General features: G+C 45.5%; 2 protein-coding genes across 4 annotated transcripts in view; one reads left to right on the forward strand and one right to left on the reverse strand.

Moving 5' to 3' along the window:
• PDZK1 (PDZ domain containing 1) overlaps positions 1-10,868 on the reverse strand; it is a 58,806-nt gene extending 47,938 nt beyond the window's left edge. Inside the window, exons 1-2 of one of the 2 annotated variants that reach the window (XM_042993953.1) lie at positions 10,790-10,868; positions 3,211-3,330 (exon numbers count right to left, since the gene is read on the reverse strand). The gene's annotated coding sequence lies outside the window, so the exon portion shown is untranslated. The remainder of the gene's footprint in view (positions 1-3,210; positions 3,331-10,789) is intronic. The other variant, XM_042993954.1, reaches the window with a different exon arrangement.
• CD160 (CD160 molecule) lies at positions 8,460-24,948 on the forward strand. Of its 2 annotated transcripts, XM_042993957.1 has the most exons (5): positions 8,460-8,567; positions 16,974-17,118; positions 17,804-18,130; positions 22,322-22,456; positions 24,313-24,948. In XM_042993957.1, the coding sequence occupies exons 2-5, from the start codon at positions 17,052-17,054 to the stop codon at positions 24,318-24,320; spliced, it is 537 nt and encodes a 178-aa protein (XP_042849891.1). In that variant the 5' UTR covers positions 8,460-8,567; positions 16,974-17,051; the 3' UTR covers positions 24,321-24,948. The 2 variants fall into 2 exon arrangements, with proteins under 2 accessions (XP_042849891.1, XP_007092626.2); XM_007092564.3 differs by lacking the exon at positions 8,460-8,567 and having other exon boundaries at positions 16,850-17,118.
• The last annotated feature ends 1,343 nt before the right edge of the window (positions 24,949-26,291 follow it).

Here is a 26,291-nt window from a genome sequence, read left to right on the forward strand (position 1 = left end):
TGGGAGTACACCATGGGCAACTCAGGAGTTCATGATGTTTGGGGGCATTATGGATAGCATTCTTGCCCACCCACAACACAGCATTCTGTGCAACCGGTCAGAAACAAAAAAGTACAAAGACCTCCAGGGCTTCCCAATACTTTTTCCCATCGTATCACACAGAGAAATTGATAATAGTTGTCTAGTTCACTAGGGGATGAAGCCCTTCAAAGCTGGAGTGACTCAAAATGGGCCAGCTGCCCCAAGCCTTCCCAGACTCCTCAAAGTTTAAAGGGATTGATACTTTGCCACACCATGAGGAAACTATAAAACATTATTGGGAGCAACTAAAGAAAACTTAAGTGAATGAAGATCATACCATACTCATGGATTGAAACTTCAACTCTGTAAAGATGTTCATTCCCCCCAAACTGATCTACAGATTTTTTTTTTTTTTAGTTTATTTATTTTGAGAGAGAGAGACAGAGAGAGAGTGCATGCATACATGGGCACACACACAAGCAGGAGAGGAGCAGAGAGGGAAGGGGAGAGAAAGAATCTCAAGTAGGTCCACACTGTCAGTACAGAGCTGGACATGGGGCTCGATCCTACAAACCGTGAGATCATGACCTGAGCTGAAATCAAGAGTCAGACGCTTAACCGACTGAGCCACCCAGGCGCTCCGATCTACAGATGAATGTATTTCCAATCAAACTTCCCACAGGGCATGTTTGTTTATTTGTTTGGTTGGGTTTTTTGGTGGAAGTTGACAAGCTAGTTCCAAAAAATAAAAATAAGGAAGCGTAACAAGACAGGAGAGTGACAGTAATTACTACAATCTGGCATGGGCACAAGATAGACAAATGGGCCAACGGAATTGTTGAGAAACCCTCCACACAGACCAATACAAATAAAAACAGTTGATTTATGACAAAGAACAGAGGGAAAGGTTGGTCTTCAATAAATTGTTCTGGTGTATTCTTCTTGGTTCTGATTTATTGCTGTCACTATATTTGTGAGATCTATCCATGGTGCTCAGTGTAGCTATAGTACATTTGTTTTCATCCTGGGGTTCCACTTATGTACGTAAGGCCCAAATATCAGGCAGGACTTAGGGTGATGTCTCTTAGGTGGTAACACACTCTCCTGACTTCCAGGATGCTGACAAGATTCCAGCTCTTGAACTGAGTGGTGGTTACACAGGTGTGTACGATTAAAGATTGAGCTCTGCATTTTGCTTTTATGCATTTTTCCTATATATGTGTGTCATGATCACTAAGGTTAAGAAATAAGAAATTTTAAAAGTTATGACATGTGTAAGGCACACTGGGGTAAACAGAGAAAGCTCTTCGAGGCTGCAAGTGACCTACCCTGAGGGTGTCAGCTGCCCTTGGTCCTGCCTGCTCTGTAAAAAATTGGAAGGGATCAATACCTTGGCATCACCTCTACATCCTGGTCAGAATCTTTTTTTTTTTTTTTAATGTATTTATTTTTGAGAGACAGAGTGAGACAGTGCGTGAGTGAGGGAGGGACAGAGAGAGAGGGAGACACAGAATCCAAAGCAGGCTCCAGGCTCTGACCTGTCAGCACGGAGCCCGACGTGGGGAAACTCCACACCCATTAAACCACAACTGCCCATTTTCACCTGCCCCCCGCCCATGACAACCACCATTATTCTCCGTCTTTATGAATGTGATTACTCTAGGTACCTCAGATAAGTGAAACCATACGGTACGTTTTATTGTGACTGGCTTATTTCACTCAGCGAATGTCCTCAAGTTCATCCACATTGTACAGCACGTGTTGGAATCCCCTTCCTTTTTAAGGCTGAGTGACACTGCACTGCGTGCACACACATTTTATTTATCCACATTTTATTTATCCATTCATCTGGTGATGAATTTGTTACTCCCACCTTTTGACTCTTGTGAGTAATGCTGTTATGAGCATGGGTGTCCGAGTATCCGTTCGAACCCCCACTTTCAATTCTTTGGGATGCATGTACCCAGAAGTGGTATTGCTGGATCATATGGTGGCTTTATGTTTAATTTTCTTCAGGAACCACCATACCGTTTTCAGCCGCAGCTGCGCCATTTTACATTCCCACCGACAGCATGCAGGCTTCCGATTTCCCCACATCCTCACCATCACTTGCTATTTCTCAGGGTTTTTTGATAACGGTCATCCCAATGGGCACAAGGGGACGTCTCATTTGATTTGCATTTCTCTAAAGATGAACGCAGCATCTTTTCACGTGTTTATTGACCTTTTGCATATCTCCTTTGGAGAAACATCTGTTCAAGTCTTTTACCCATTTTTTAATCCACTCATTTCATTTTGTGTTGTTGAGTTGTACGGCCTCAATTTTTTGACTAGGAAACAAAGACCCAGAGAAGGGAAGTGACCCAGCCAAGGCCACCCCAGGTTCATAGCAGAGCCATGGCTACGACCCACCGCTTTTGTCTCCAAGGCCAAGGCCCTTTTCTACTACACCCATCTGCCTGGCTCAGTACAAGTTTCCAGCCTCCCTCCCTCACACTTGAGGTCCATCCCCGATAGCCCCAATTTTCACTCCAACTTCAGATCTGCCTACCCCTGTCTTACCTTGTCTTTTTAGTAGCTCATTAACTTGGAGCCTGGAATTTTAAGCTCCAGTGGGTTTCTGTCCCTGTCCTGAGTCCATGTTTATGACAGTCCCCTCCTTTGACTACCCAGGTGACCCTGGCCTCATCCTGCACCCGAAGAGGCAGTCCGCATACCTTTGGAGGAATTTATTAGGCCAGGGTCCAGATGCAGAACTGAGATAAATGTTTTACAGCAGCGCAAGGCCACTCGGCTCTGCCATGTCTCACACATTGGGCCCCACGTGATTGCTGATCTGAACTTTTGTGTTTTTTCTCAGCAACCGGGGGGCAGGTCAGGGGAGGCCCGAGTACCCCTGGAGAGCTGCGAATTATTAACCTTTGCAAATGATACTTTAGCAGTCATTTTCTCCCTCTTCCCTTTCCCAGCTGAGGGGGCAGAATACACAATACATTTCCCCTAAAAGGAAAACGGACATGCAGAGCAAGAACAGGGCCATGCCCTGGGTTCCTGCCTGAACAGAAGTCCCGGCAGTCTCAGAGTATGGATTGGGGTCTTCACTTGCCTCTTTCTGAGAGACACAGAAACAGAAGATCAGTGGTCCTTGGGAAGTCTGGACCCCATCTTCGATCTGCCTACCCGTCTTACCTTGTCTTTTTAGTAGCTTCTCAGGGCCCCAGAGGGACACGCTTTGGAACAGGAGAACAGCAAGGAAAGTGCCACAGCCTCGGCCTGACCGTACCTCTCACAGAGACACTGGGGACCAGCCTATGCGGGGGGGGAAGGGCAGTGAGAGAGAATCAGGACCAGTAACAGCCTAGTGGTCTCAAGTCTGTGGCACGACTTAAAAGACACCCCTGCCTCAAAGTATGGCCTCCTCTGGGACGGTTCTAGTGTCTCCTGACATCCCAGCTTGGAGGGCAAACTCATCTGTGTGCCTCCCCCTGTTTCCCATTGTTTAGAATTCTAATGTGCCAGGGAAAAAAAAGATAAAAGCAATGCTTGCTTTCATTATCCACTGAAGAATGTACACTTTCTTCTCAGAAGCCCAAGTCAGGACAAGGACAAAGACAAGGATCTGCCTGAAGGTGGAGAGCAGCCTCTGTGCCCAGCCAGCCAGACGAGTGCCTGCAAAGAATCCTTTGCTAAACACTATCTTTTGCTTTCCCCTAGATCAGACTGGAAATACCCTGGAGGACAAAATGGTAGTCCCTGATTCAAAGCACTAGGCATCAGGAAGGCCTGGGGTCCCTGGTGGCTGTGGGGAGGCCGAGAAAGCACAGATGTCACACAGTATCTGAGATCCATCCCTGAGAGTCCCAAATTTTTACCGCAACTTCAGATCTGCCTTCAGAGGCTGGTTTCCTCAACTCCTTTGGCGGAAGACAGAGCTTGGCAGGAGCCTCAGGGAGGCTGGATTCACTGGATTCACTGGATTCACACGGCCTTTACTGGATTCACACAGGTGCTCCCAGGAGGCGAGACACAGGAGGGGGATCCGCAGCTACAGGCCCACGTGCTACGTGACTTTGGGGTCCAGGGGGCAGTGTGGCCCTGAGCTGCCAGGAGGAGCCTGTTTCCTATTTGTTCACACGGCACGGTGTGGCTCCACAGTGGCAGTGAGAGAGGGCACACCAGCCCAGAGAACAGACAAACCTGTGACTATAGCCATTTCCAGCATGAGGCCAGTATGTCCTGGAGAAGGTCAGGACCCCCCACCCCCACCCCCCCACACCGTGCAGATCTGTGGTGGGGCAGGTGAGCCAGCAGTCCTGCAGGCCCGGGGCCCCTGTCAGCACAAGGCCTGGCTGCAAAGGCCCCTGGTGTCCCTGTGACCAGGGAGAGACAAGACAGACTGGCTAGCATGCCACAGTGACCGGAGTGGATTTTCTCTGCCTTCTCTTTAAAAAGACAGAACTTGAGGTCGATATTGCTGGAGAACCACTCACTACAGACTGGAAATTAAAACTGCAACTGAGAGACGCATTCTTCCCAAGGCTTGTTCTGTCGCCTTGATACCAAACTCCCGAGGCTGCCACCTCGTCTCCATATGAAACAGTCCTGACGTCCTGCTCATAGATCGCCAGGGACTCTGGGCAACAGGCCGGTGGGGACAGCGGCTGGAGGTGGGGACCAAAATGCCTACACAGCTTTGCTTTGGGCGCCCTCCTGCTCTGAGGTTTGGTTTCCTTCCAGACAACTGTTGGCTATACCTGAGGGGTCAATTCACCCTTCCCCAGGGGAGACACTGGGTCGCCCACCAAGCCCCTGGAGCCAAGAGGGGCCAAGGCCCAGACACAGAAGGGCAGCAGATCCTCAGCTTCTGACATACTTCCTCACGGTCGCCTGGGATGCTGGCAGTCCCAGCAGTCACAGAACAGACGTGCCGAGTACCACGCTATTTGACATGCATTTTCTCATTGAAACCGCACATCAATCCTATGACAAAAGTGCCGTTATCAGACCCATTCTGTGGAGGAGGAAATTAAGAAAAGTTGAGTGGGGCGCCTGGGTGGCTCAGTCGGTTAAGTTTCTGACTCCTGATTTTGGCTCAGGTCGTGATCTCATGGGTTGTGAGTTGGAGCCCCGCCTCAGGCTCTGCCCTGACAGCATGGAGTCTGCTTGGATTCTCTCTCTCTCTCTCTCTCTCTCTCTCTCTGTGCCCTCCTTGCCTCTCTCTGTCTCTCTCTTTCTCTAAACAAATAAATAAACATTTGAAAAAAAGAAAGAAAAGTTGAGTGACTTTCCCGAGGTCACATAAAAAACAGTGGAGTCAGGAGATGGACCTTGAAGTCTGACTCTTGTGCCTGTGACTTAACCACCAGCCGGACACATGTTCCATGAGGAGGCCTCCCCGCAGAATTGGGAGCGATGGTTGAAAGTTAAGGGGAGGCAGATCTGAAGGCACGATGAGTGCGAATTTTTATTTTTATTTTTTATTTTATTTTTGACAGAGAGAGACACAGTGTGAGTGGGGGAGGGGCAGAGAGAGAGGGAGATACAGAATCCAAAGCAGGCTCCAGTCTCTGAGCTGTCAGCACAGAGCCCGACGCGGGGCTTGAACTCACGAATCGCGAGATCATGACCTGAGCCGAAGTCAGTCGCTTCACCGACTGAGCCACCCAGGTGCCCCGAGAATGAATTTTTAAACTGGATGTGTGCAACAAAGAGTACCGAGTGGGTGCTCTGGGTGGCAGTGAGCTACACAGCACAAGAGAGACGAAAGCAGACGATGCAAGAGGTATTGCACAGAAGAGTCTGCAAGGAGCGATTCAGTAGCGGCAGGGACTTGTTAGGGGCACATACTCTTGAAGCCCATTACAAACCCACTGAATCAGAAACTCCGTGGCAGGGCCCGGCCATGTGTATTTTAACTATCACCCGGTGACTTGAACACACACTCAAGTTTGAGAACCCCTGGCATTGAAGTTTCTGCACCCTGCCAGGGACCAGGCCAGGCCTCACGATGCTGCAGAAGTGGGATATGATTTAACACCCAACCGGATCTTTTTTTCATGTTGAGCACTTACTAGTAATACCTGGAAAACATTGTATCAGTTGCTACATTGTGTAATTGGCCTCAGGAACCTTAGATATCCAAAGGCTGACAGGATAAATACTTGGGAGGCTGTGGGCCAGGGGCTGTCCCTGAAGCCACCGGCAGCAGGCAGCCTACACTCCAGCCATTTCCGTCGCCTCCTTGGTTTCCCAACAAGCCCGCTGTGCCCCCTACACCTTGTATGTTCCTATCATTCTCACATCTGAAAAATGCTTCCCCTGCCTTTTGAAATCCTACCTTCTTTAAAAGTTCAATTCAAATGTCACTTTGTCCACTAAAGCGCCTGTCTGGCACGGGGGCCGTTTCCATTTCTTCTTCCCTTCTGTCTCTTCTTCCTGGGTTTTCTCCCACTTCTGGGGCGCTTACAGCACCGGGCACATTCTGCCTCGTCCCACACCACGTAGACCCAACAAAGCGCGCTCTGCTGGAGAACAGGCCAGGCGGAGCTCGGTCATGCCAACCCCACGGTGCCCAGGACACAACAGCTTCAGTGAGGAGGGAGCAGAAGCAGCCCTCGGAGGAAATCACGTACGCAAGTGTCTGCACGATGGACAGACGCTCCCCGACTGGTGCCAGAGCAGTCCTCTGCCGTTCAGTTTCACGCCCGAGCTCTTTGCAGAACGTGGAGGGGTTTGCAACTAAGTGCAACTTAGTGGCGGGGTTTGCAACTAAGTGCAAACACACGAGTGTCCGCAGGTGCTCGTGGGGCCCCAACCTCGCATATTCACGGCTTTCTCACCTTCAGCTCCTCTTACCCTCAACATCCTCCTCACTGTTGCACAGCCCCCTGGCCGATGAGACAGGCTGAAGGCTGTCATGGCCAGCCTTCTGAGTATCCATAGAGACAAGCGTGGACAAATCTCCATTTGAAGGAACAGAGAAGTCACGAATGCGACCACTGTTGTGGGGACTGGGTTAGCAAACCCCTGGCCCCATTCAGCAGTTCACGTCCGTGGAGCCAGGCATCCTCTGGGCTGCGGTGGACCGGCCTGTGCCCCGGGTGGCGGTGAGAGACCGTAGATGGGAGCAAAGGCCTCCCCCCCCCCCCACCCCAATGCCCGACGCTGGTTTCTATCCCCCAGGAACCAGCACATTGTGTTGTGAAAGCTGAGCAGTGTAGCAGAATCAGGAGACAAAACTGATGGCTGTCCACCTGACAACACGATGATTCTGGTGGGGCCTCCTCAAAGGACCTCAGACCCAAGAGCACTCTACTGGGGACCACAGAGGGCCCCAGACCAGGAACTCCCTGGCCGCACACGGGTGAGAGTGACTCTAGATCAGTCATGAAAAATTTCCCCAACCCCACTTCTGATGACACCTCTTGGGCTCCTGGGGAGCCTGCCATTGGTTAGCAATCATGCCGGTTGTTAGTTGCAGAACCACGAGGCTTCCTGCTGCTCTGGGTGCCCCCTGGCACGGAGCCTGGCCCAGCCTTGCAGAAGTTAGGACCCAAAGCTTCTCACTCTCACTCAGATCGGTGCTCTTCCCACCAAAGTGTACAACACTAGAGTTTAGGAGTAATCCCAGCAATCCCCCCCAGCCACCAGTGACCAAGAAGGAACAGAACAGAGCAGAATGGAAATGGCTCGAGGGGTCATAGGTCAGCCACCCACCTGCTCACCGGTACGTACAGGACTGTTTGGGCTGCCCAGCTCCCTGTCTCCGGTGCCCGCCCCAGCCTCCCTCATAGCCCCACCCTCCTTCTCCCCCTTCAGCCTGGAGCTGCTCTCTACTCTGCCCAGTCCTTTTTTTTTTTTTTTCAGAGAGAGAGATTGAGAGAGTGTGTGAGAGGGGGAGGGGGCAGAGGCAAAGGGGAGAGACAGAGTCCCAAGCAGGCTCCACGCTCAGTGTGCACAACCCTGTGTGGTCCCACAACCCTGGGACCATGACCTGAGCCAAAATCGAGAGTCAGACGCTCAACCGACTGAGCCATCCAGGTGCCCCTACTCTGTTCTGTCTTTAAGTCTCTCAGGAAGACTTGCTACTCTTCTTTATACTTGACAGCACGTGGCTGTCCTTACATCTCCTAGTCATTCTATTACCCGTCTTGTCTTTATTCTGAATCACCGAGTGAAAAACCTTTGTCCCCGAATGTGAAGAAAGCAATTTCCAAGAGCACTTTTTCTCAGCCCTCTCAGCAGACAGTTAGAGTCTGTCCCTATCACACAAAGAAAGGAAGAGGAAAAGGAGAAAGGAGCAGAGGATGGGGTGGTAGAGAAAAAAAAGGCACAGTGGGGGTGGAGGAGAGAGAAGTAGGCCGACCCCTGCCTGCTACAAAAACCCATGCTGTGGTTTTCAAAGACCATATATACCAGCCGTGAAGGTGTGAGCAGTGACGGAAGTGGGAGACGCCCGGGGAGCAAGTCAGGGGCTGAGGCTCCATCAAAGTGCCTTCACCAGAGCCCCCGGCCTACGAGCAAGAAAGAAGGACGTCAGTCCGGAGGTAATAAGGCCCGCTGGGGACCCGGGGTCCAGGAGCAGGGATGGGACAGTTGACAGAACTGCTCACGTAAGGACAGGCTCCCGGTGAGGTCCCTGAGAAACCCTGATTTTTGAAATGTCCTTTACCCTCGGGAGCCTGGGAAACAGAAGTGTTACTCGGTGCCAGCTGGGCCACCATGCTCGCCCTTCCCCTGCAGGTTTTCAGGGGTACGGGCCCCATTCTGGCACCTCGAGTGAGAAAGAACCGTACTGTGTGTTCATGGCAGGGAAATCTGGGCGAGCTCCTTGAAGCAACTGTACGTGAGGGAGCCTCTCCTGTGGTCCTGGAGCCTCTAGGCCACTGTCTTTTGTTCAGTGCTCACAGGTGATGAGTGACAAAGGGTGGTTCTCACCAAGAAAAAGGAGGTGGTTACTAGAGGAAGTTACCAAGTTTTGGATCAACTCTCCTCCGAATCTCTCAAAGCCTGGCCTAGGACAAGGGCTCCTTGGTCCTGTAAGGCACCCCGGAGGGAACTTCACACTGCAGATGTTTGCTCTGGGGGTAACACCAACAGGAGGGGGCTTCAGGCCAACTGGCATGTTTTGGAGAGTCAACTTGGGAATTTCAGGGTGAAAATAATGGTTTAGAAACAGTTTCCCTTCAGGCTCCTGGGTGGCTCAGTCGGTGAGCATCGAACTCTTGATTTCTGCTCAGGTCATGATCCCAGGGCCGTGGGCTCAAGTTGAGTCTGGGTCCATGCTGAGTATGGAGCCTGCTGAAGATTCTCTCTCTCTCTCTCTCTCTCTCTCTCCTTCTGACCCTCTCCCCTGCTTGAACTCTCTCTCTCTCTCAAATTAAATAAATAAATATTTTTCCTCCAAGTTCCAGAGTTATGCACTTTAGTGGAAGACATTTCACTTCGAAATCAGGAGAGCTGGTTGCCTCAGTTTCCCTAACGGCAAAACGAGGAGCCTGTTCTACAGGAATTCTTAACTGGGGTGTCCATTCATGGGATTCCTGAATCTGGGAGAAACATTATTTATTTCCACCAGTCTCTAGCTGAAAGTTAGCCTTTGCTTCGATTATGAATGTCAGCAACGAGCCTCGACAGAATTTGCCATCAACAGAAATCAGGAATATTTTCACATCTCATTACAATTGTCACGGATTTCTCAAAATGTTGCCTATGCTCATCACTACTATGAAGTTATGATGGTTACTGATGGTTACCGGCTAGGTGTGCCCAGGAGGTTAAGAGCCACAAGCCTGAGAAAGCAGGCAACTGCTCCAGGGCCTCCTAATATGCTAACCTCAGTGTATTTACTAATCTGTTTCTAGTTTAAGGAAGTCGGGGTTGAGGCGGATGAAATCCCATCTCTGGGTCTGGGGGCATCATTTTCAGCTTCGTGGGAAAGTTGCAAACAAGTATTTGTGAGGCTGATTGCTAACCTTCCAGCCCCTCTGAGAGGTCAGATCTGGGCTTTAGCAGCAAAGAGAAGAGCCTCTTCCTTACCGTCGTGTCCCCACCAGCGACAGTCCCCACGCCCCAGATAACCTCGGGCACAGATTCATGTATCATTTAATTATCGCAACATTTCGCAGAAGGGAGTTTTAAACACAAGAGGAATGAGCGGCTGGGCAAGGTTAGTAACGCGCCGGAGGCCACAGGAAGCTTGGATTGGAATCTGGGACTTCACGTGCCCCACCTTACAAGGTCGGGGGCCAGGAGGGTGCTTACCTCCGGAGGCGCATCCTCCGCATCCACAGGCCCTAGGCAGCCAGCATAGTTCAGGGGGCCCAGGGAAGGCTGAAAGTTGAGGATGCCATCCTCACCTGTCACCCTTGCCGCTTCCGGGGCTCGCCCAGAGAGTCCCATTTCCCTGTCCACCATCTCTTCCCGCTGTGGAGGGCCAGTTGCTGCTCTAGCACAGGCTGCGCCTCCAGGACCCACCGGACGCGACCTTGCACCCCTTCCACCTCCACCAGTAGTTCAGGGTTTCCGCGGGTGGCAGCACGCCCTGCCCCGCGCCCCGGCGGCTCACGGGCCTTCCCGGTTCCATCTGTAAAGCAGCGCCCTCTAGCGGTCAGAGTGCAGAAGCGGCTGTGCCTACCCCGCCGGACCCTGTCCGCGTGACGCCGGGGTGCCCCCACTCCGGGCACCAAGGTCACCTACCCCAAGAGCATCCTTTCCCCCGTGGCCCCCACCCGTCCCGGCCCTCTTGAACCGCCCACGATAGACTTACACTCTCTGCTCCAGCTCGGCCCTAGGCACCGCGAGGCCCAGCCACAGGGAAAAGCCTGGCGCCTGCCAGCCGGCCCGCCAGTCTGCAGCTCTCTTCTTGGAAGCAGTCCCTACCCCGCCCCCTCCCATCCCACTGCACCAGTCCCTCAGGAAACACGCCTAGAGAAGGAACATGACCTTCTCAACATATCACAGCTAATGCAGAGCCCGGATTGGAGGCCAAATCTCCCCAGCCCTCACCACCGGCTCCCCAAAGTCAGCAACCATCTGTCAAGGCCTAACTGCACTCCCTTCTTGCAGCCTTTCCAGACCCCTCGTTCAGAATTTCTCTTTTCCTATTCCTTGATATACTTTATGACCTTATTATTGTCATCAAAGCCCTCCTTGGATTGCAGCTGTTCCTGAATGGCTAGATAGCTGTGAGAAGAGGAACAAAGGACCTGAGAAAGACTCACATACCTTGGGAATTAGAATCCTAGCTCCTTTACTTAGAAGCCGTGATTTTAAGCTACTCACAGTGCCTCTCTAAGCTTCCATATGCTTAGTAAAAGTGACAGATTTTTAAATAACCATAATAGCTGTGTTTTAGAAGAACTGAACACAATTGTGTATCTGGATGTTGCATGGGACACTGTAAATTGCCCCCAATATGAGGAAGCATAAAAATAATCATAGCTAACATTTACTGAGCCCTTACTCTATGCCAGCCACTATACTGGCATTATACCAGGTAACTAGTTTACATGGTTGCCTCCTTTAACCCCAACAACAGCCCTGGGAAGAGAAAATTAGCACCATTTTATAGCTCAGTAAGCTGTTTTTCAGAGAGGTTAAGAAACTTGCCTAACATCACACAGCTAGCTAGTAAGTGTCAAAGCCAGATTATAGACCTGTCCTTCTGACTAAAGGCTGCATAGAACCACTAGGACAGTCTGCCTCAGTTTTAATGATCTCTCTGTGCTCTATGGTGCCTGACACATCAGAGGTGTTCAGTGTTTGTCAAATATACCCATTTATTTATTAAGGGCTGAGCACAGTTCCTGTCCCAGGAGCCTAAGAAACTTGCCTGTCACACAACTAGTAAGTTTTGGATCCAGTCTTAGACACAAGCAGTCTGGCCCCAGAGCCCATGCATTTTTTTTTTTTTAAGTTTATTTATTTTTGAGAGAGAAAGAGACAGAGCGTGAGTGGGGTGGGGGTGGGGGGGCAGAGAGAGAGACACACAGAATCCAAAACAGGCTCCAGGCTTTGAGCTGTTAGCACAGAGCCTGATGCGGGGCTTGAACCCACAAACTGCGAGATCATGACCTGAGCTGAAGTCGGACGCCTAACTGACTGAGCCACCTAGATGCCTCCAGAGTCTATGCTTTTAACTACAAACCTAGGCTAAATGAGTAATTGCAATCCTTCTTTATCTTCCTTTTCAAATTAGATGTTACTTTGTAGCTAGACACAAAAGCATGTCACTAAATGTTTCAATGTTTTGCTTCAAGAGTCAGCCAGACATTCTGATGAAGACATGGAACAGCATGAAAGTATAACAACACAGGAGAGGGAACAAGAGGTCAGGGCTAGGGCAGCAGCACTGGGGGCCAGACCACTGGGATTTTATTAGGATCGTGGCACATTAATAGAGAAGTATAGAGAAAATCAACAATTGTCTTTATTTAGATTTTCTTTTGCTAACAGCACTTCACAGTTTTTATCCTATAGATCCTAATACAATCTTGCTACATTTTAAATTCTTGGGAATTTTATGGGATTTTTGTTGTTGCTATGAGTGGCATTTCTACTTCTATCATATTTTCTGACTAACAGTTGTATCCAGGAAATATTTATAATTTTATGTATTTATTTTGTGAGTATCTGATTAAATTTTATTTATGTTATATGTTTATCTTATTATTTTATGTAAATTATAAATACATAATACTCTATACTATGGATATGCCATAATTTATTCAACCATTCTCTGACTGATGGGTGTTTACCTTTTTTCTAGTTTTTTGGCATTATAAATACTGTTGCAGCAAATATCCTTAAACATATATTCCATCACGCGCATGTTTTTATTTCTATAAGCAGAGCCAAAAGTACAGGGTATATTTTCACCCAGGGTGAACTATTATACGTATTTCCTAAGACTCTCAGTAGAATCAGATTTATTTTTTTTTTAATGGTTATCTATTTTTGAGAGAGAGAGAGAGAGCATGTGCGTGCACATGAGTGGGGGAGGGGCAGAGAGAGAAGGGGGATAGAGGATCCAAAGTGGGCTCTGTGCTGACAGCAGAGAGCCCAATGCGGGGCTCAAACTCACGAACCACAAGCTCACGACCTGAGCCAGAGTCGGACGTTCAATGGACTGAGCCACCCAGGCACCCTGAATTGGATTTATTGATCATTTTCATTTGTACTCATCTGTTGGGTGGTAATTCTGAAATTCTGGACTCTGAACTTTTAAAACTTTGCACTTCCCTACTATTAAGACTGAACAACTTTTCATTACATTTCCTATTTTGTGAACTGCCTATTCAGATATTCCCTGAATATCTGTTGTTTCTAATATTCTTTCATTGTTTCTAATATTCTTAATTCTCTTGGGTTTTCCAAATGCAAGTTACATCAGGGGCGCCTGGGTGGCTCAGTCAGTCAAGTGTCTGACTTTGGCTCAAGTCATGATCTCCCAGTTTGTGGGTTTGAGTCCTGCATCGGGTTCTGTGCTGACATCTCGGAGCCAGGAGCCTGCTTCAGATTCTGTGTATCTCTCTCTGCCCCTCCCCTGCTCATACTCTGTCTCTCTCTCTCTCTCTCTCTCTCAAAAATAAACATTAAAAAAAAAAGTTACATCAAGTGGAAATATTTCACCTCAAGATTTCCAGTATTTATACCCTTAACTTTATTCTCTTGTCTAAATGCAATGACTAATGTTCCCAGAAAAATAGAAAATAATAAAGGTAATAGGAAGCACCTTTGCCTTTCTCCTAATCTTAATAGAAATGATCTTACATTTTACCATTAAATATGATTCTAAAATTTTATTTGAGATATATATTTCTCCATTATGTTGAATAATACTCAACTGTCACCATTTTCCTTAGAGTTTTCATGGGAATGAATATGAGATTTTATCAAAATATTGACTTTCTTCTTTGATTTATTAACATAGTAACTGATATTAATAGATTTCCTAATATTGAATCATCCAAGAATTTCTAAGATAAATCCCACTCCATTTGTCATGGTGTGTTACATTTTTAATATCCTGCTTGATTGGTTTGTTAACGTTTTATTTAGGATTTTACACGAATGTTCATATAAGTCAGATTGGTCTGCAGTCTTCTTTAGGCTTTAAGGTTTTGGTGTTAGTAACAAGAAATGAGATTTCCTTCTTTTTCTATGCTATCAGTTTGAACAACATCAAAATATCTCAAAGAATTTATTTATAAACTATCCAAAGTAGTGCTTTCTGGAAAGATAGTACCAAATAATTTTCTGTTTCTTCCATGGTCATTGGGCCCTTTAGGTTTCCTCTATTTTTTTGAGTCAATTTGGCCATTTGTATTTTCATAGAAAATTATTTATTTCAACAAGATTTTCTAACTCTTCAGCTTAAGGTAATACAAAAATATCCCTTTTCATTTTTACTTCCAATTACATTTATGATTTTTTTCTTCTTTCTTACTCCTAATTTTCACTTTCCTCCATTTTCCCTTTCCTCCATTTTCCCTTTATTCCATTAGTTTATTTTCATTTTATTTTATTGTGGTTTCCCCTTATAGGGCTATAAGCTGGAATTTAAAGGATGATTAAGAGTTTATCAGGCAGAGGGGCAGCTGGGTGACTCAGTCAGTTGAGCATCTGACTTTTGGTTTTGGCTCAGGTCACGAGCTCATGGTTTGTGAGATCAGGCCAGGCTCTGCACTGACAGTGCGGAGCCTGCTTGGGATTCTCTCTCTTCCTCTCTGTCTCTCAAAATAAATAAATAAACTTTTTTTTTTAATTAAAAAAAAAAAAAAAGAGGGGCATCTGGGTGGCTCAGTCATTTGGGCATCCAACTTCAGCTCAGGTCACGATCTCATGGTTCATGAGTTTGAGCTGACCAGAGCCTGGAGCCTGCTTCGGATTCTGTGTCTCCCTCTCTGCCCCTCCCCACTTGTACTCTTCTCTCAAAAATGAATAAATATTAAAAAAAAAAATGAAATGAAAAAAAGAGTTTCTCAGGCAGAGACAGAAAGGAAGGCATCTCCGAAAGAGTAGACAAAATGCGCAGAAATCTGCAGGTTTGAAATTGCTTAGGGTATTCAGTGAATTGTATCTTGGGTCGGCTAGGATGGTGATTCAGGGGTGGGAGGAGGAAGCACCAGACTAGGAAGGAATCCCACCAGGGAGTATCATTCTACCTCTACCTCATCTTTGCAGCATGTCCTCAGGACCCAAATGCCTGATGGAAACACCTCATTGACCCAACCCCAGCTTTCGGAGGGTAGGAAGAAAGTGTATCTGGTCCTTTGGGCTCCTGAAGAGAGCATCGGAGCTCTACTTTCTATGAGGACTCACAGGGAGGTACTGAGAGGAGAAAAGAGAGGGAGGCTGGTTCCACCAGAAGATACTACTGGGTAGCCAGAAGAATGATAAATATCAACTGTGTGGAGTCACTGAGATCTTTTAACTGGGGAGAATGCCACATTCAGATCTGTGTTGCTGAGGCTTGTTTTTCAATATTTTGAAGTAGACAGCCACTTCATTTTACAGGTGAGGGAACGGGCCAAGTGAGGACCTGAGACAAGCCTGAGAGCACAGAATCATCAAGAGTTGGGATCAGAGTGCCACCAAGTTTTCTAGGTTTAGGAAAATTTAAGAAACACTCTGAAGGAAAGAAATGCAAAGTATCTTTACCTAAAAAGAGGAGGTAAAGGTATCTGTGAAGATTAAAATGATTCAATGCATAGGGGGCACCTGGGTGGCTCAGTTAAGCGTCCTACTTCGGCTCAGGTCATGATGTCACGGACCCCTACCGTTACAGTGGCTTGTTCCTTGTCCTCAATTTCATTTCTGAAATTTTTCGCAATATACTGTTTTGGTTCAGTTTGGGTTTTTTTGACATGAGAATACTTTTTCTTAGCTAGGATGAGAGGATATAAACGGTAAAACAATAAAAATATTGGAAGAAAACTGTAAGTCCAGCCTGAGGGAAACTTCTTAATACAGGGAACACAGAGGACTTAAAAGAAAAGATAGATGCACTGTATTTAACTACACACACATGTGAATTTTCCTGATGGAAAGAAACATCATATCAGAAGATAAATAATGAATTGGGAGAAAATATTTGTTAAAACAAAAAAGTCAGGTTACTATCTCTAACAGAGAAAAAACTGATTTTTTAAAAAGGTGATTTTGAAAAAAATGCAAAAAAAATTAACAGGCAATTCATAGAAGAGGAAATACTATTGACCAATAAATGTATGAAGAGATCCTCCCCCTCACTAGATATGGAAATGCAAAATAAAACAACAGTGAGATCTAATTTTTTAGATCTCAAATTGATCCAATTCATCAAATTGGAAAAAATATGACAGTATCCAGTGCTGACAAGCACATTCTTGAACATCTGAATTTCAACCATATCTTTGGATAGCAATCTGATAATATATAGCAGAAAAAAAATTAAAAAAAAATTTTTTTAATGTTTATTTTTTACAGAGAGAGAGAAAGAGACAGAGCATGAGCAGGGGAGGGGCAGAGAGAGAGAGAGACACAGAATCCAAAGCAGGCTCCAGACTCTGAGCTGTCAGCACAGAGCCTGACACAGGGCTCGAACTCACAGACCGTGAGATCATGACCTGAGCTGAAGTCGGACACTCAACCGACTCAGCCACCCAGGCGTCCCAGCAGAAAAAAATTTTAACGTTCATATTCGTTGACCCAGTAATCCAACTTAATTTAGAAAAAAATATTCTGACAATAGAGCCTTTGGTGTCTCCCTGTATAGGTGTCTTACCTCTTTTGTCCTCTCTCCTCTCCAGCATACCTCACTTGATAAACTGTCTCATTTCCCAGCCAGCTGGACCCTCATGCCCAAGCCTTCCTCCACCTGACTTAAGCCAACTTAAGCTAGTGCCTGGAACAGGGAGATGGTCTTGGAGCCCGGAAGGCCTTGTCTAGGAATCCCCATGTGCTTTCAGGAAATCGAGGCCAAGGATATCACTGGAGCCAACGTTTGCTTTGAGTTTCTGCAGCTGCTGACAACGTGCCGGACCCTGATGGCACCTGGCAGAGGCTGCTTGGTCCTGGCCATTCTGCTGGCAATGGTGGACATCCGACTTGGTGGTGAGGACAGCCCACCCCCAGATCCCCAGAGCAGAGACAGCCATCAGGGAAAATCCTGTACTCGTGAGAAGGGATGGATCCCAAGATTTTTTTCTCTGGTGGGGAAGAAAAGAACCCACTGCCTCTTGACACTAGTGAAAGGGCAAAAACAGTTTCATGTTCTTTTTTGTTAAAACGAATACTATTGCCCACCCCATCAGACATTCTGCCCCTGTGTGTTGCTATGTGTTGCTGAGAGCCTGGTAATCTGGACCTCAATCGAAGATTCTTTCAGCATCTTACACATTTCCAACTTTATGAATCCCGGGTTTGAGACTCAGATACTACAATATGTGTCAAGTATATAACCCATTTAACCCCCATGTACCTCAGTTTATAAAATGGGAACAACACATGTGTCTAGGGCTATACCAAGGATTAGATGTATACAAAAGTACTTTTAGTAAAGGTCCTATGCAAGTTCCATTTGGAGAGTAGAAATAAAATAGAAGTCATTTCTGAATTAATGAATAACTGGGATTGCAGGTCTCCCTCAGATAGGGGTATAGGCTGTAGACTACTCGTCTAAGGGGTGGTATTTAATGTCTGTTAGCCTCCACGTCTGCTCAACATTTCTCTGTGAATGAATTAGTCGGCCATGTATACCTGGCCTCCGGGGCCTAATTCCTCCCCCTTCCCCTTCCAGGGTGCTTGCACATCCTCAGCTCATTTTCCCAGGATGGAAAGCAATTAAGCTTGATCTGTACTTTGCGGCATACAAAAGAAGAGGCTGAGGGTGCTATAGTGTTTTTGTGCAAGGACAGGTCTTCGGGCTGTTTCCCTGAGACCAGCCTGCGGCAACTGAGACTTCGACCGGATCCCAGGGAAGATGGCATCAGCGAAAGATCATCTCAGTTGGTGTTCACCATAAACCATGCCACACCATCAGACAGCGGGACCTACCAGTGTTGTGCCACAAGCCAGAGGCCAGATATGCGCCTTCAGGGCCACTTTTTCTCTGTTTTAGTCACAGGTAAGCTCTGATCTCCCAAATGCCACCAGATGAGATAGTAAGCAGGGTCGGTGGCTGGAGCCAGAAGTAGTTACTTCGGGTCCTGGGTAGGAGTCTCCTTGGGGGAAGAGTCCTTCCCATGACTCGGTCATTTCCCACCAGTCCCACCAGCAAATGCCACCTCTCCTCAAAGCATGGATACAAAAGTCGTCTCATTTTGTCTTTAATTTTAAAAATCTTACTGAGGTAAGCCATTCAATTTTTATTGACGCTGAGACTGAGTCACAAGAAGGTAAAGCAAATTGTTCAATTTGTCTCACTGACCAGTGCCAGTAGAAGCAGATAGAGGTCTGGAATTTAGGCTTCTTGGTTCTGATTCAGAGATCTCTCACAAATGTGGTTCTATTTCTAAATATAGGCACTGAGCCTTCAGGCTGTGATAGATATGGATTTTAGATAAAACGGATGGTTGTCTTAAGAACATTTAGTTTTAAGAAACAGAAACCCACTCAAGCTACCATAGGTTAAAAGGAAAAAAATAATAAAACAGGAAGCATAGCTGGCATTTATGAGTTTTGTTGCTGGAATCAGAAACCAGAAATCCAACAGAACTTAAAAAGAGTTACGATCTCAATGTCTCTGGGGCAGCAAGGCCTCTCATCTCTGCATATTTCCTTCATTTTGTGCATACTCCCCTATTCTGTTACTACTTTGACAAAACCTAAATATGGTTACTCCAGCCTCAGCTTTATATATGACTTCCTCATATACCCCACAGCGCGTGACTCTGTGTTTCTATATTCCGAAAGGAGCAAGCCTTCAAAACTGAGAATTATGTTCTTTTTAAAATTTATTTATTTTGAGAGAGAGAAAGAGCAAACAGGGGAGGGGTAGAAAGAGAGGGAGAAAATCCCAAGCAGGCTCCATGCTGTCAGCACAGTCTGAGGCAGGGCTTGAACTCATGAACTCATGAACTCTGAGATCATGATCTGATCTGAAGTCGGACGCTTCACTGAGTGAGTCACCCAGTCACCCCGAGAATTATGTTCTAATTGGAATTGTATACCCAACCAAACTACCAATCAAATGTGAGGAAAGAATAAAGACAGACATGCAATGACTGGAAAAGAAAAAAAAAAGCCATCAATGTGATCTTAAGAAGCCACCAGAGGTCTGCTTCAAAAAAACAGGAAAGTAAATAGGTAGAGTGGATAAAATGGGATCCAGGAAAGTAAGGACTCTAATAGGGAAAAGAGATAAGGAAACCCTGGAATGGAAAAGGGCCAAAACAGGCAATTAGTCCAAAAGGAACAAGAGAAAGGGGACTCTGGAAGATGTATAGTAGGTAAAAATTGAATTGATAGGTCTTCTTTCTGAAGGCCTGTGATAGATTGGATGAAGGATTAAAGACACAGATATGGAAAATTTTGCCTGGTTAAAAAAAATTAAAGTCCTCATTATCTCCAGGGAAAACACTAAATTTTACAAAAGGAAGCCTAACCATGGCGCACAACTTGGCTCTGTAATAGGTAACATTTACAGAAACCAGATCATCTAAAAATTAATTTAACTAAAATGTGTAATATAATGATTTGTGAAAGATGCAGAAACGGGGAAGGAGGTAGAGGTTTAAGAGAAACATATCCTCATCTTCTTTAACAGAAAATCAATAACGTCTAAACTTTATTATCAAGAAGTGGCAATATAAGCACACTATTTCGGAATATGGTGAATGAAACAGCTCAGAGTTGACAGTGGTTGTCTCTAGGGAATAAGCATAGGAAGACTAAAGGACACTGTTATTATGCTCTATGAACTTTCAAGTACTATCTTATGTTTTAACTTTAAGAAAAATAGAAATAAATTACTTCCCTCCCAAATAAAAACCCAGCCTGGAACCTTTTAACAAATGCTTTCATCATCTCCTATGGTTAGCAGTTAACCCACATTTTCTACCACAGTCTAGACTGATTTAGAGTTTCTTCCTTGCTTCCTGGTACCTTCCCCTCTGACCCTGCTTCCAGTCAGCCCTCCCATTCCTCCCCTTACCAAACTCCCAATCTCTATCAGCTTCTGTGACTCTGTACTTCCCAGGTTTCCTGTCTGTTCTCTCTTCATCTGTCACTGTTTCCTCCTCCCACCTCTCAAACGTGTGAATTCATTCCCTCAGACTCACTCCTCACCTCTTCGATCTTTGTGCTGTCTCTCCTAAGTTCTCATACCCTCCTGATTTTAACCTGCACCTCCCTGCAAACCGACCCACGAATCAATTTCTCCAGCTCTAACTTCTTTCCTAAGTTTCAATTTAATGTTTTCACTGACAACTGTCCCGCTTGCCATCTCCTCACATTCAACCTGAGACCCTAGTTCTGCCCGTGATTTACAGTTGAAATCTGGGTGCCTTTTTTCTCTTCCCCATCCAGTTACTAAATACTACTAGTTCTTTCCTACTTTCATTCCTTTCTTCCCAAAGGGGTTTTCCAAGTCTTCATCATCTCACACTGAAAATATTCCAAGTCTCCTGACAAGCCCCTTGAAATCCGAGTGTGTCTCGTTCATCTTTATTTCTCCTCCCACATCCTACCTCTGGACCTGGAACTGAGCCGTTACCTAATAGTCCATCAACTCTAAATACCATCTGTCTTCAATCCACATTGCTATCTGATCTCTTTCTAAAATGCTAATTTGTACATGCCACACCACTATTCACAGAATGTTAAGGGCTTTCCAGTGTCTACGGGACGATGTCTGAATCACTTTTGCCTGGTATTGGACGCTCTATACAATTTCATTCTACCATTTATGTGAATCCTGTTCCAGCTGACTTTACTAGTGGAAACTCCTCTGTTGTTCTTCTCATACTTGTCCTGTTGATTGTGCATCCCACAGGCACAGTGCTAAGCTTGCAGAACCGAATCGGAGCAGAAAAGCCCTTCTCCTTTATAAGCTGATCTATGTAGTCTATAACCTAGTCACGTTCTCCTAATACACCCTAAGCATTTCTACTTGTGATGGCTGTGAGATAAAATGCCTTTCTCATCCTCTCGGTATATTTAAGTATTAGTGTCAGCACATATGGATGCTCACCAAATGCAGAGATGAGGTTCCTTTTGGAGGGTGAAACAAAGCTGGACAGGTAACATAGTGTCTGTAAACAATGTCTACCATTTACTGAGTGCTTACTGTGTGCCAGGCATTGCGCTGAATGATAGATCAATTCTTTCGATCTTCATGGCCTTTTTGAGGTTGGGCCTAATCTTGTCACGTGAAAAGTCAGGCTCAAAGCTAATCTGGGTAAGTTCATTCAGCTAGTAAACGGTAGATAAAAACCCAGATCTATTCCAAAGCCCAAGATTTTAACTTCTGCTAAACTGCTTGACACACTCCAGAAGATAGTTTTTAAATGAGATTTGGGGGCAACCAAGCCCAAGGTGACTAAGCTATGTTAGCTGTCTAACAAGACTCGGGCGCTTGGGTGGCTCAGTCGGTTAGGCGTCTGACTTTGGCTCAGGTCATGATCTCACGGTTCATGAGCCCGAGCCCCGTGTCAGGCTCTGTGCTGACAGCTAAGGGCCTGGAGCCTGCTTCGGATTCTGTGTCTCCCTCTCTCTCTCTCTGCCCCTCTTCAGCTTGCACTCTCTCTCTCAAAAATAAATAAATATTAAAACATTTTTTAAGAAAACAAGACAGATTTTAAAAGGTACAATCAAGGGGTGCCTGGGTGGCTCAGTTAAAAAACGTCTGACTCTTGATTTTGGCTCAGGTCATGATCTCAATGGTTTGTGAGTTGGAGCCCTGCATCAGGCTGTGCACTGACGGCACAGAGCCTGCTTGGGTTTCTCTCTCCCTCTCTCTGCCCCTCCCCTGCTCATGCTCTCTCTCTCAAATAAAACATGAAAAAAAAATAATAAAGTTCCTTTAAGGTAGGCCTGTTTGTATCCCCAGTGTGACACACAGTAGATTCTGTATCAGTTCACTGCTGCTTAATTAAGTAAATCATCATCACTACCCATAAATGTTAAAAAATATTTATTTGGGGAATAAATTGTGCTGAGAGCTATCCTTGGAGATGAAACAAACAACGAAAAACAAAAACCAAAACAAAAAACAAAACGAACAAAAAAAACCCCCAACCGTCCTGAGATGATGCAAAAGGAGGTATTAATGATTTCTGAAACCCTCACCTGATCCACTGATTCTCTTTTGAACCAGAGGCAGGGAACTACACAGTCAAAGGATTGAAGCAAAGAAGACACCCCGAGTTCACTCACAGTCAAGGCACTCCCAGTTCAGGCTTCCTGCAAAAGGTCTGGGTGATGCTGGCCACTAGCCTGCTGGCCCTTCAAGGTATGTACAGAAGAGCCTGAAGCACCTACAATGAGGGTGCTACACCTTTGACACCTAGAGTATCCTCCAGGAGGTGATGGGTGGAAAGGGAGACTAGAGTGGGAGACTGAAATGCTGCTCAAGCCCTGGCCGTCCACAGGAAACCATCGAACCAACACGAGGGCAAAACTGGTCCAAAGGGACTCAAGACTTCATATTACCCAGAGGAAGATGGATGAAACACATTTTCCACTGGATAGGAGGTCAGACCTGTTAGGAAATAAAACTTGTAGGAGAGGCAAATAAATAAATACAGCTGCCTCTCCCCTTTGGACCAACAGCAGGCTACAAGTAAAGGCAAGAGGTATTTACCTATTAGGTGAAAAACAAGGCAAGAGACAGACTGGGTCTGGAGGTGGGTTGTAGAAGTGCAGCTCCTTGGCAAAGGGTGATGGGCAGAGTATATAAACACTTGGAACTGAGTCCTCTGCAGATCACAAATTTCCCTATTAGGTAACAGAGACTGTAACTCATGATTTGCCATTACATTTTTGTATAATCAGCACTGATGCAGGATTTTGCCTGTCCTTGGCATTCCTAATTCCATTTTATTTAAGCTTTCCTCTAATCAATAACTACCACAGTTCGTGTGCCACCAGAATGTAAGCTCTATAAATGCATTTACCCCAACAAAGACAGTACCAGGCACATAGTAAGCTCTTAATAAATTCGTTTTTTTAAAAGAAAACTCGTATGATGGGTTAGGTTTTACATATGGGGATTCTAACCTCATCTCATTGTTCTGGGCAAACATTCCCTGATCAAGAAACAGGCACAAAGAGATTGTTTCTCCAGTTCACGGGTATTAACACAGGACCTTCTCACTCTAAAACCGTATGCTCTCAGTAATTACCTACTATATGCTAAGCACCTTCTCTCTCTCCTTTACCACCCTCCCCATTCTGAGATTACCTCCTCCCATTTCCAGAAAGAGGACCACCTAGAACTCCCTACTCGTCCCTTAACTGCAAAATAGCAAAAGACCTTATCTGTGATCCTTGGCAAGGAGTTGCCAAATGGAAACCTGTGACAGTTGTCAAGTGGAAACTGGTGAATATCAAGCAGTCTGACCCTTTAGACCGAATTCTTTACTGAATCTAAATTCCCTCAGATGGTCGGGCCACTCTGTCAGTAAAATAAATGTCATTTCTTCATAAATAAAAACTCTGAAAAGGAAATTGCAATCTATGACCGCTTACCACCTTTGACTTCCAAGTTATGCTAGAGCAAAGAATCTCTCTGCTTTCCCCTTTCCAATCGGTTGCTAAGAATGAACTTTTGATAGTTGGTGCCTTTTATCCTTCTCCCCCCAAATCAAGACCTAGCAGAACTACGGAAGAGGCACTGTTCAGGAGGCATCCTTTTGGACACGTTTTCTCAGGTCCAAAGAGATCACGCAGATCAAGTTACCATCTTACACATGATCGAAACAATGATGAGGGAGTTCCCTGGATCTCTGGGCCTCCCTCCGCTCATGAAACCACCTTCAGTGAGTGTCCCTCTCCTAACACTGTGCCAGCCTTTGGTGCTACACATGGAGAATCCACCTGCAACTTTTTGAGTGGCACTGATTTCTTCTTTGATTGCCCTACTTTCCTGCAAAGAGACCTCAAAGGTTGGCGTCCTCCCCACTTCCACCAAAACCAGCCAGATTTGCTAGAGGACGCAAGTGCAATGTTAGCAATAAGATACAACTCATATAACCCCTTCCTTCTTTCCTTTCCATTCCCTCCTGAGTCACAAGGACCAAATAATGAATTACATCAGGTATCTAAGTTGTGTGGCAGTAATACCAACTTTCTTTTTTCTTCCTACAGCTTTGTAAGCCTGTGCCAGAAACTTAAAAAAAAAAAAAAGTTACAGCAAGATTAGCCTGACTCTGTAGCTTGCTGCCTTTCACATTGCCACATACAGAGAAGAAGACAGCACAGGGAAAGAGATGCTAAATACGCCAAGAATCTGGGGAATAGAAGGTGGGTCAAATGAGCGTATTCCTTGACCTGCTCTCCTCACCACCAGATCAAAGCTTTCTTCCCACCCTGTCACCAGTTAAAAGAACAGCTGTTACAAAAGTGGACGATGTACAGTTCTCACTCAAATATTGGGTAAGTATGTGTGGTTTTGTGCCCAAGAAAAACGTTTTCCTTCCCCCTCCTCCAACACAGTAAACAAGGAAGCCAAACAAAATGAGAACACCAACTTTTTTGGAAGAGATTTTTATTTGACACTAGAAAGAAGAGAGAAGAAACAGGCAAAGATAGGTAGGAGAAGAAAGCCAGAGCCAGTGACTGACTCAGCACGAAACCAAGGAAATGAAGAGACCCTGGCATTGGGCAGAACCCCTCCCCCCCCCACCCACCCAGCGCAGCTGAAGGAAGAAACAGCGGTGTGCCAAGCCGCAACACGGAGCATAAGTGCCCAGCTTCAACCATGTTTTTGTCCATCTCTTTGGTCACATCTCTTTCCTTTTAAATAAATGCCCAAAGCAATATTTGCAGCCTTCTCTTTTCTCCTAAAGTCACAAATCCTCTTGTCTTTCTCTCTGGACAGATGACCTCTTGTCCTAGTTAAGCAAGGAGTGAGAGAAGGAGTTGGGGGGACGGCAGGATATTCCTGACAGGAGAAACTTTGTGAATAAACAGATAGGAACACAGACAATTTAACTGGAGCTAAATGGGAAGCCATCAAAAGCAAACAGACACCTTACCTGTGATCCTTGGCCAGGACCTGCCAAATGTGGGAGCTACGGTTTGTGGGAAGAGGGAGAGAAAAGGCTGAAAAAGGTGGGTTAGACCCTTATTAGTGATGGCTTGACCCTCGAACTAAGTAAGGATTTTGGATTTTGTGCCTTATGGAGGTAAAAAGAGTAGGCATGGAGTCAAAACATCTGGATTCAAACTCTGGCTTTGCAATGTACCAGCTCTGGGTCCTTGGGCCAATGAAATTTTGATATGCTATTTGTTTACTTATCTGTAAATGGGATCTTGCCTACGCTATCTTCCATTTCCACAGGATCGCTCTGAGGTTCAAATGAGATTCTGGATTTTAAACCTAAAGCCATTTGAATATGGACTCCAAAGTCTCCAAAGCTTTCTCCATTATATTATGTTCACTTTAATCTTTCTCTACCAGTTTTATGTATGTTCTGTGTTTCTAAATTTTAAGCTCACATGGATGACATCTTTTGCTTTTTACTATTCAAAGAATCTTCTGAAATCTGTCAATATTACACAATCACTGGAAATTTCACAAAGAAGCTATGGAAAAAGTTTCACCCGTTTTGCTATACTAATATAGGTCACACATAAATATCTGTAAAAGGATACATGCTTGCTGCAAAAGCTTGTCAAGACATTCAAGAACATTAGACTATTAGCTCTGACTTGAACTAAGCAGAATAAGTAAAGCAACAGTAAGTTAGAAGTCTCATTTCTAAAGAATTTGTTTTGTTTATTCTGCTTATCTAAAGATTTGGTTAAAATGGAAATGTGAAATACTTCTATCTTGCCTTCAAAAATTATTGATACCACTGATTTCAAATAAGCCTACAAATTTCCATCCATGAATAGGTCGTTTTCTGAACACACATCTTAACCTCAGTCTATAGGAGTGATTCACAACCCATGCATGGAATGTGAACCTCTGTGAGGCCACGGAATTATTACAAAGAATCGACTTCAGCATTACCTTCACTCTGAATAAATAATACTAGCTTACAAATATTTATATACTATATTTCAACTGGATATAGATTATGGTGTTACTAATAAAGACAAACTGATTTAAAAGCATTACG

Source organism: Panthera tigris, chromosome C1, assembly GCF_018350195.1.
Source record: "Panthera tigris isolate Pti1 chromosome C1, P.tigris_Pti1_mat1.1, whole genome shotgun sequence".
Classification (NCBI taxonomy): Eukaryota; Metazoa; Chordata; class Mammalia; order Carnivora; family Felidae; genus Panthera; species Panthera tigris.

What these genes read in the sequence shown, in the direction of transcription:
- CD160 (XM_007092564.3), top strand. Translation starts at nt 16,923, where the DNA reads ATGGTCTTGGAGCCCGGAAGGCCTTGTCTAGGAATCCCCATGTGCTTT. An exon ending in GGTGGACATCCGACTTGGTG is followed by an intron (nt 17,119 to 17,803) that starts GTGAGGACAGCC and finishes TTCCCCTTCCAG; the next exon opens with GGTGCTTGCACATCCTCAGC. An exon ending in TTTCTCTGTTTTAGTCACAG is followed by an intron (nt 18,131 to 22,321) that starts GTAAGCTCTGAT and finishes CTTTTGAACCAG; the next exon opens with AGGCAGGGAACTACACAGTC.